Here is a 10,842-nt window from a genome sequence, read left to right as displayed (position 1 = left end):
AATTCTTGGAATAAAGGACTTAAGGTAATAATCAGCACGGGAATTGAAGTTTCCAGTGTCAAAAGAAGAGCATCCCCCAGTCAGCCAATACATACATTTGTGCATACATACACATATATTTTCTAGAATTGTTAAAAAAATATTATAAAATCTGGTTTGTTAAATCTCCCAAAATAGAAGAAATCTGACGGCAAGTTTCTTCAATAAAGGAAATACCTAGGAACAGTATATTGACCATCCGGGGATTTCTCTCCTCCTGTATTGTATAAGGCTTAGAGGAAACTTTTGCCAAATGCCTGCAAAATGTTTTCATAGATCCTCTCATCCAATGCATTATTTTTTTTGCTAAGCATATTCAAGGATTTGCCCTTTTCAATAAAAACCATTGTAGAATCCACAGTATTCGTGGCGCGTTTAAGCCTAGGTTGGGAGTTAAACTTCAGGTTTTGCAGTTTCGTACTTTAGAAGCTCAAAGCCTAAGAAGTGAGTGATGCCAGAACTCGACCAAGGCACAGACTAGCAGATGATCGAGTGTTAAACACGCTCAAGGTCCCACATACCCATCTGTCCAGAAGAAGCGACACTGATGTCTCCAAAGAGGACCAGAGGGGTCTCTGCATCCACTTTGGGGTAGAGCACGTCGTTGAGTGCGCGGCCTCTTTAAGGAGCGCTGCTCGGGGGCGTGGTCGCCGCGCTCACGTGACCCGGAGCCGCTCCCTCGCTCTCTAAGCTGGAGGAAGCCGCCCAGCGGTCCAGGCCGCCGGGATGGTGCGTCTGTACAACCTGCACCCGTTCGGGTCGCAGCAGGTCGTCCCCTGCCAGCGGGAGCCCGAGCAGGTCTGCTGCGGCGGGAGCGACGCGCTGTTCGTGGCTTCCGGCTGCAAGGTGGAGGCGTTTGCAGTTCAGGGCGCCGAGCTGTGCCAGCCGCGCTGCGCCTTCTCCACGCTAGGCAGGGTGCTGCGCATGGCCTACAGCGAAGCCGGTGAGGAGCGGCTTCGGTTTTGGGGCGGGGTTCGGGGTAGGGAGGGGGATTGGTGCTTCTCTAGGCTGGCTGGCTGCTGAGGGATCGGCGCGGCTCCCGACAGTTTAAGTGCTAAACTCGCTTGGTGTAGTTGTCGTAGCAACCGCAGATCGGGTGGAGCGCCACGGTCTGGGGCTTGAGCTAGTTTGCCTGAAGCCGTGGTCGGATCCTCCTCCTTACTCAGATTTGGAGGTGGAGACTGGAGGAGCTGAAGTTTAAGGTCACCCTCTGCCGTTTAGTGAGTTCCACCCTAGCCTAGGCTACCAGGTCATCTTACCTAGAAGCAAAAAACAAAACAGACGCCCCACGTGGAGATGGGACGCTGACTGATCCCCTCCACATCTTGAATTGTAGACGCGTGGCTTGGTTTCACCTATGCCAGACCCTTAGAAGATTAATGTAAGAAAACTTTAAACCTGGTTCAAGGGAAAGAGGAGGGAGAATGGTATCCAGAAGTTCACGGGAGGTTCGACCTCAAAAGTTATCTCAAATCATAGCCAGCCCTTCTACTTAAGTCACTGTCACTTGTGGGTGATAGAAAACCCTCACCTTATAAGCCTGACCTTTAAAAACTCTTAGATACTCTGTGTGTGAGTGTGTATAAGACAAAGACATAGGCAGCATGTTTACACAATTTGCCCCCCATGCTTTCAAAGAGACATCTATTCTACAGTTTGAGGCAAGGGTCATTTTACAAGGTGCTTTTCCTGCCTTTCGTTTGTGTTGATTCCTGAGGTCCTTCTGTGACTGTGGGTAGGAATCTTTTAGAAAGCATTAATCCTGGCTCACAGCTTGAGAAACAATGTTAAGTTTCTCTGGAGTAAAGCTACCACTGTCGCGTGTCAAATGCTTGGCCCTGCTTGGGTACTAATGACTTGAGCCACACTGACTGGAGTAGGCTAGCGCTAAACCATGATAACCTCGTTCGTTACTGAAACCTTGAAGAACAAAGATGCTTTTATAACCAAGTTGGCTGCTTTAAAGAACTTCAGGAGTCATGTGGGGATGGCATTAGTATCACGGGGCCATATAACTCAAAGGTAGCATTCAGTCCACAGTTGAACTTCAACTTGTGAGTGTAACTTCTATTAACCCATGCATGACGAAACATTAATGGGCTGACCCCTGGCTATGCCTATGTCCAGAAAAACCTGTCTTTGAATTCTGAGTAAATGTACCTGGGGATATCTGGTCTCGTGGTCTCAGTGCCCGGTGTCCTCTCGCATAGCAAATCTTCCTTGTCTGGAAAACAGGATAATCTGTGCATTTCGATTTACTGTGAATGGCTTTCTTCCCAGACAGAAAAAAATCTTCTTTTTCTGTCGGGTCCAAAGGAAACCCCAAGTCCCAAACTCTGAAAGGCAGTCCAGATATCCAGAAGTGAACTGATCCAGGACTATAAGAGGATTTCTGGTGCTTAGATAAAAGCCAGCATTCATTCTTCAGGAACTTGCAGAGGCAGTTCCTGTCTGTCTGAAGGAGTCATTTCCCTTACCTCTGGCAAAAGGATCTATGGCTCTCCAATCAACACATACCTGTGATGCCTGCCAGCATCCCTAGGTCCAGGCTAGCCTCAGGTCTCCCCCGGTCCCTAAAGTACCTGTTCCATATTTCAAAATCCATGCTAGTATCCCAGCCCGTCTCACTTCCTCCCCTAAACTTCCAGCTCATGGGCTTCCCTCCCGACAGCTACTTGTTCTTCTTCTTCTTTTTTTTTTTTAAGATTTATTTTATTTTATTTTATTTATGTGTATGAGTACACTGTAGCTGTACAGATGGCTTTGAGCGGTCATGTGTGTAGCTGCTGGGAATTGAACTCCTGCCCCTCTCACTCCAGCGTAATTCACTGTAGTTGTCTTCAGGTGCAGCAGAAGAGGGCGTCAGATCTCATTATGGGTGGTTGTGAGCCACCATGTGGTTGCTGGGATCCGAACTCAGGACCTCCGGAAGAGCAGTCAGTGCTCTTACCCACTAAGCCATCTCGCCAGCCCACTACTTGTTCTTCTAACCCCATGGGCTAGTCTCACTGTTCTCTGCCCTTGCTATTCTCACTGTGCCCTGTATTCTATCCCCTGTTCTTCTCTTTCTTGCAAGTAGCCCTGGCCATGTCTATTCAGCTGGCCATGTTCAGTTTGCTTCTGTCTCTCTCTGTTCTGGATGGATTCTTCCAGATCTTCTGGCTGTTTCTTCTCCCCTTCCCTCTTTCTCTTCCTCTTCCCTCTCTCTCTCCCCCCCCCAATGTCTCCCTCTCCTTCCTTCTTCTCCCTCCTCCCTGCATCGCCCCCCCATCTTCAATAAAACAAAACCATTCCTCTTAATTATACCATGGAGTGGTCATGTTGACAGTTTTACTTTGTGTCCCCCCTCCACCCAGCATACACTTAACTAATCAGCCAAATGGTGTACTCCCTTGGTAAACTGTGGGCACTACGTGAGTCATCTGTGGGGTCCCTGTCACCAGATTTCTGTTGCTCATGGTTTGAGAGGGTTCAGTCCCTCTCATTCATTCATTAGGTCAGAACTCATGATCTAGACATTTTTTTTGGAAATGTTCTCACAAGAAATAACCAGAGGTGCGCTCTTAAGTGTTAATTCTTAGCCCAATCAAGTTGAAATGATGAACCATTACAAGAACATTAGGGAGAAAGTAAGGGAAAAATTTAGATGACGGGTTTTGAATTTTAACATCAACAGTGATGGTACAAATTGAATTTAGGCAGCATGTGTGATATGAAGAGGAGGGATAACTAACAGACGGAGAGAGACCCAGTGGCAAGGGCAGTGTGGAAGACCTTCTCGCAGGACATGTGTTTATGGGGTGTTTGTGGGGGGAGGGGCAAGAAAGGCAAGGCTACATAGCTCTTTTTGCTGATCACAAGTGTACTGAACCAGTCCCATACTATATACAGAATGACATTTCTAAGTTAAATCCTCCCTTTAAAGGTTATATGGAACACTATAGAATTTTATTCCATTTCCAATAGTTTGCAGAATGAGCATAAACCAGCTAGATCCCAAAGGATATATAAGCTCCATCATTTGTGTTTTGCCTTAGGCAGCTTGTTATTATTGATAGTTGGAGACTCAAGCATGCGGAACTGTAAAATACAAAGCAAGAGATTTGTCTTGAAGGGCTCTTGTAAGGATTTACAGAGAACTTTAAAGGCTTGTTAAGGAGGCATATTGTAGCAAGGGCTACTACAGCATTTACAGAACCAGTCATCAATTTGAAGTCATTCAATACAATATAGATATTACCTACAACTTGCAGGCACATCTGTTTATATATGGACACTATAGAAATATGATTAAAAGCTTTTATTGTAACTAAACAAATATCACCAAAAATATAGGCAACAAAGGAATAGTAGATTAATTGGATATCATCAAAATTAAAGATCATTTTGTGCATGTATTCTACCAGTTGGTGGAAAGAGCTGTGTGGAGGTTTTGAAAAAAATTATGAATCATATATTTGATAAAGGGCTGGTATCCAAAAAATATAATGAAATGATTTGATGATAAAAAACACATTTACTTATTTATTTATTTATCGAGACAGGGTTTCTTTGTGTAACCCTGGCTGTCCTGGAACTCACTCTGAAGACCAGGCTGTCCTCGAACTCAGAAATCCACCTGCCTCTGCCTCCCAAGTGCTGGGATTAAAGGCATACACCACCACTGTCTGGCTGATTTATTTTTTTAATGAGCAAATGGACCTGGGGTATAGCCAGTGGCAAAGCACTTGCGAGGCACACATAGTGCGCTGGAATTGGTCCCTAGCAGAGCGTATATGGCAAAAGACTTGAATACGTTTCTCTGAAGAAGACATGCAAATGTCCAGAAACACATAAAAAGATGTTCCACGTCACTAATCATCAGGGAAATGCAAATTAAAGTCACAGTGATCTACCCCTTAGCCACAGTATAATTGTTATTTTTAACTATCATAAAGTAGTTGGGGATGATGGTACAGTTACAAGCACTCAGAAGGCCAGGGCAGGAGGGTCTTGGCAAGTTTGAGGACATCCTGGGCTATGGAGTGAGTTTAAAATGCACTTGATCTGTGGCCCAACATATGACAAATCTCCAGGAAATTATATATGCTTATTTGTTACAGAATAAAGTATAGTGGTTGTGTCAACTACTTGGCTTATACTAATTGGGAAATATTTTTCCTTGTAAAATGAATTTTGTTTTTTGTTTTTTGTTTTTTGTTTTTTCCAGACAGGGTTTCTCTGTGTAGCCTTGGCTGTCCTGGAACTCACTCTGTAGACCAGGCTGGCCTCGAACTCAGAAATCTGCCTGCCTCTGTCTCCCAATTGCTGGGATGAAAGGCGTGCGCCACCACCGCCCTGAATTATTTTTAATATTGTGTAAAGAGTGAATCAGTCCAGTAGCTATATTTCTTTACCTCTGCTAGTCCCCAATAACTACGCAGAGAAACCTATTTATTTTAACTGACAGTTAAATGGTCTATAATACGCCCTATGCTAATCTGGCTGCCTCCCAGCCCCATCCCATGATACTTGTATATTATTATTGATCAGGCTCTTTGTGCTTCAGATGTTTCTTCTCTTGGATGCCTTCTTGGGCCCTCTCTTCCTCCTACCTATCTGAATCTCCCCTGTCCCCTCTCTTCCCCTAGCTGGTAGAAGCTTCCCACCCTAGTCTCTCTTCTGCCCAGTCATTGGGTGATCAGCATTTTTTGGCAAGGCAGAGAATAAATGCTAAGAATTGTTTACGAACACTTGAGATAGGAAATTCTAGACATAAGCACACTTGAGATAGGAAATTCTAGACATAAGCATTATAATGCCATGTCTGGATTGAATTGGTATGGGGGGCAGAGAAATCAGCATTTGAATAACACAAGGATAACTTTCACACAGTGCACAAAACATTAGTCCAACATTTCCTTTTATCTTACTGTTTCTTTGTGAGCTTCACACTGTATACTCCAACCACACTCATCTCCCTATCCCCTCATAGCTGTACTAATAGGAGAATTATTAAATATCTGTGGCACATGTGTATAGGATATTTTATAGATATAACGGGTGGGTAGCCATGTATCCATCTGGAGGAAAAGATTTATTCATTGTTTAAATAATTACAGGTGGTTTTTGTTTTATGTTTATGCTATGCATTTACTTGGATTCCACCACCCCAGTGCCCCAGAAAGTTACTAACCTGCATGCTTGAGGTTGTTAATTCATAAAACAGTTACTATAGTTACAGCAAATCATTACAACAAAATGTGATTGTTAAGTTAACCATGAATTTAAAATTGTAGATTGTTAAATAGATTTAGTGTGATAATACAAAGAAGACAAAAAGCCTTTTTGGTCATTATGTTTTTATTTTGTATTTCACCATTTTGATTTCCACAACCAATGTTATTTTTACAGGGAAAACAATCCCATATAATCACTAGTTAAAAGAAGATTAACTTGGATTTTTTTATATATATATATATATATATATATATATATATATGTGTGTGTGTGTATGTGTATATATATATGTATATACATATATATATATACACATACATACATATATGTATATACATATACATATATACATACATACATACATACATACATACATATATATATATATATATATATATTGGTTTTTTCGAGACAGGGTTTCTCTGTGTAGCCCTGGCTGCTGTCCTGGAATTCAACTTTGTAGACCAGGCTGGCCTCGAACTCAGAAATCTGCCTGCCTCTGCCTCCCAAGTGCTAGGCTTAAAGGTGTATGCCACCGCCGACCAACGACTTACACATTTTTCAACTGTGATAAGATTGATAGATGGAATGTAAATGAGTTGTCATAAGACACTAAGATTGGAAGAGACTGTATTTCAGAACCTCTATGGCTAATGTAACTTAAAAACACAGCTCAGATGCTGTCGCTTAGAGGTCAGCTCGGTTCCTTTTTTGAGTCGGTGATTCCTGTGTTATATTATACCTTCCATTTTCAGGCAGCAAAATAAGTGGTTGAGTTTCTAATTTTAAGTTCCAACTGCAATTTTGCTTCCTTTTTTAGGAGACTATCTGGTAGCAGTTGAAGAGAAAAACCAAACTATATTCCTGCGTGCTTACGTGAACTGGAGGAGTAAGAGGAGCGACAACTCCCGCGTGTGCATTCGAATGGTTGGCCACCGTGTGGAGGCATCCTTCTGGGAAAGCTTTAGAGACCAGATGTCTATCATTGAAATGCCAATGTCTGAGGCCCCTTTGTGCATCTCATGCTGTCCCGTGAAAGGAGATCTACTTGTTGGATGTACAAATAAGTTGGTCTTATTTACTTTGAAGTATGATACCATTAATGAGGAATTCTCAGTGTTGAACTTTGAACGCTCACTAATTATACACATAGACAACATCACTCCTGTCGAAATCTCTTTTTGTGTTGGGTATGTTGCTGTCATGTCTGATTTAGAAGTCTTACTCCTAAAGCTGGAGTCAGACCCTAAACATGGAGAGAGAGTTAACTCCCACTCACAAGAAACCACCAACCCATTGAAACCGATGGAAGGTAAATGATGAATTTGACTTTCTAGTTGTAGCTATAGAGAAATCGTCTTTTTTGATAGTCTTTAAAGAAACCTGGTATGTATAGGGGCTCGCTGCAATTAGGGGCTTAGGTGTTCCCATTACCCTGGTTTGTGTTTATGACTATCCATAGCTCATTCTGCACTGTGTAAATATATTTCTACTTGCATTTGTCAGTATGTGGGTAATGGAGCAATTGTTATTAGATGAGAGGTTTCTAAAGAGAAAACAGTTGGTGTTCTTTTGTTGAGACAGGGTCCCATTATGACCCCTAGCTTCCCTGGAACTCACTTGATGCAGGCAGTCATCAAACTTGGGAGTCTTCCTGTCTTAGGTTGTCACAGTTGTAGCTGTGACTCCCTGTGCCTGGCTTCCTGGACCACGTGGGTTTCTAATCTTTGTTCTCATATTCAATATTTAATGACATTTAATAACACTGGTTATTAAATGTTGTCCCCTCCCCCATTTTCTTAAAAGTGACAATAAACTAGAGTTTTTTTGAGAGGAGTAAACCATAATTGAAATAATGCCTCTGTGATACGGATCTCTAGGCAAACCTATGTGGCATTTTCTTAACTGTCGATGTGAAAGGGCCCAGCCCATTGAGGGTGGTCCACCCCCTTAACAGGTAGTCCTGGGCTGTGTAAGACAGCAGGCTGACTGAAGCCACTGGGAAGAAGCCAGTGAGCAGCATTCCTCTATGGCCTCTGCATCAGCCCCGTCCCTGAGCCCTCCCTTCCCCAGTGATGGAGTGTGATCTGAGGACTGGAAACTGAAATAAACTGTGATCGTCCCCAAGTTGCCTCTGCTCAACGTTTTATCGCAGCAGTATAGGAGAAACTAAGACATATATGTCTAATGTTCATTCTGGCAGATGGGAGCGCTTATAGCTGTTAAATTCTTAAATTTTATTTTTTAAGATGTCAGTAATGAAACTTCACAGCTTGAGTCAGAGGATTTTGTTATCTGCCTAAAACCCATGGAACTCCTTGGTGAAAAATGTGAACAGTCTGGAATATCTGTTAAGCTGGAGTCCACAGGATTAGAAGATGAAAAAGTAAAATATTTACATGTTCAGCATCTACTATATAGGTATGAGAGTCCTTCTTATTTATGAGCTTTTAGCTTTTTTCCTTTTTTTAAGATCTATTTGTTTATTTTATGTATATGAGTACACTGTATAACAGACGGTTGTGCTCGCTTCAGTCAACCCTGCTTGCTCCGGCCCAGAGACTTATTTATTATTATATGTAAGTACACTGTAGCTGTCTTCAGACACACCAGAAGTAGAAGTTAGATCTCATTACGGATGGTTGTGAGCCACCATGTGGTTGCTGGGAATTGAACTCAGAACCTTCCGAAGAGCAGTCAGGGTTGTTAACCGCTGAGCCACCTCTCCAGCCCAAGCTGTTAGCTTTCTCATGCTGGTTTAAAATGTATGGAAATTAGATATCTTCTCTTTCCTTCTGCAACCCACAGGCGTTTTGCTCCAGATATTTCATTCTACGTCTCGTCTGATAACGTCAAGTTGCATTCCCTTCAGTTGCTGCCCATTCACCACACTGGTAAGTACAGCCGAGCCGTAAGGTAGAGAGGTTCGGGTCCGGGCTGGAAGGGAGACCCGTGCGTAGACAGTAGATTTGCTTTTTCTGCTGAATCTTCCTGGGGAAAGGAAAGTCATATTGGCTAGGAGAAGTGAAACCATTAGTAGGATATGAACACAAAAACTCATTTCTTTTTTCTTTTGAAATAGTCTATAGGCCCAGAGAAGGAAATCTGTGCCCTGTTGGAGCAGAGGTCTGTCTAGTTCCAGCTGAGTATTGGACCAACTTCCTTAGGGTGGCCTTGTAAGGGAGGTAGAAAAACACGGTGTGAGTGGAAACTCATTCCGAATGCTAGCTCCCAATCCTGTTGCTCGCTGCCTTTACCTGGGCACTTAATATAATGGGAGATATTGTGAAGTTGGTCAAGTACTTTTTTTTTTAGCATGAATAAAGCTTGATTCTGAGCACTGAATAAACAAGGTGTGGTGGTGTGCACAAGCATTCTTACCACAAGCGAGGTGGAGACTGGAGGGTCAGAAGTGCAAGGTCGTCCTCTGACTACACAGTGAGTTCTAGGCTAGCCTGGGCTCTAAAAGATCCTGTCTTAGAAAAAAACGTTGTTGATCCTAATTCTGACTTAATTGGAGTGTTTGGGACTTTGGCTCCAGTGTCCTTACGTGTTCACCAGAAATCTAATGAGCATTGCACCTGCTCATGGCCTGTTCAGCATCTTCAGATGGTTTCTAGGGAAATATAAATATTGTTGTAATCACATGTCTTTATAAAATTAAGTAAATGCTTATTGAATAGTTATTTTTTTATTGATTTAAGTTTTATTGCATTATGATGAGAAAAGGTACATGATTTCAATTTATCTGAATTTGTTAACATTTAAAAACATATTTTAAGCCAGGCTGTGGTGGTGCACGCTTTTAATCCTAGCACTTGGGAGGCAGAGGCAGGCGGATTTCTGAGTTCCAGGCCGGCCTGGTCTACAGAGTGAGTTCCAGGACAGTCAGGGCTACACAGAGAAACCTTGTCTCAAAAACACATACACACACAAAAAAAAAAACAAAAAACAAACAAAAAATATTTTAGGTAAATAGAATTAAATCACATTTTTGTTTCTCTTTTGCACCCCAACTCCTTCCAGAAACCCCTCCTTCAATACTTACAATACCCTTTTTTTGGTCATATTCTTTAAAACTTATAAAATATTATAATAATAAAAATGAGTATCATAAAAGTTTTTTGATATAAAACAATCAATTTAAGTCTTATGTAGATGATTGTCTACAGCAATACTGAAAATACATGTTTTTCTCAATATAAATTTTAAATAACTCCAAACATATTAACTGTATATTTTAAAATAATGCATCACTACTAGTATTTTTTAAATGAACTTAAACATATAAAGTCTTTTAGTTTGTTTGTTTGTTTGTTTTGTATTTAGTAAAGCTTAAAATCTTGGCTCTTACTGTGATACAAGCCCAAGATAAGAACAATTTTTAGACATTGGATTTCATTGTAATAAGGCTGTACTTCAATGACCCTCACATCACCAAAGGATTTTACCTCCATCGTAGCTAAGCTGAGAGATGACAGTTCTGCTGCACCAAGAAATGAATTGTAGGCACAAGTTTTGAATACAGATTTCCTGCTATGGTCAAAGCTATTTGACTTGAGTGAGTGACTTTATTCTCAGCCC

General features: G+C 41.8%; 1 protein-coding gene across 4 annotated transcripts in view; it reads left to right on the top strand.

The window, feature by feature from the left end:
• Window positions 1-699: 699 nt before the first annotated feature.
• The window catches only part of Hps3 (HPS3 biogenesis of lysosomal organelles complex 2 subunit 1), a 46,661-nt gene continuing 36,518 nt past the window's right edge, over window positions 700-10,842 (top strand). For all 4 annotated transcript variants that reach the window (XR_004120385.1, XR_004120386.1, XM_031376433.1 and 1 more), the window contains exons 1-4: window positions 700-982; window positions 7,079-7,570; window positions 8,508-8,679; window positions 9,067-9,152. Coding sequence is in view for 2 of the 4 variants with exons in the window: in XM_031376433.1 (XP_031232293.1) it covers window positions 766-982; window positions 7,079-7,570; window positions 8,508-8,679; window positions 9,067-9,152 (967 nt within the window). In the remaining 2 variants the exon portion in view is untranslated. The remainder of the gene's footprint in view (window positions 983-7,078; window positions 7,571-8,507; window positions 8,680-9,066; window positions 9,153-10,842) is intronic.

The sequence above is a fragment of the Mastomys coucha genome, unplaced genomic scaffold (genome assembly GCF_008632895.1).
Source record: "Mastomys coucha isolate ucsf_1 unplaced genomic scaffold, UCSF_Mcou_1 pScaffold17, whole genome shotgun sequence".
In the NCBI taxonomy this organism is placed as follows: Eukaryota; Metazoa; Chordata; class Mammalia; order Rodentia; family Muridae; genus Mastomys; species Mastomys coucha.
The sequence above is the reverse complement of the archived record's forward strand: the minus strand, read 5'-3'. Positions and strand labels throughout refer to the sequence as shown.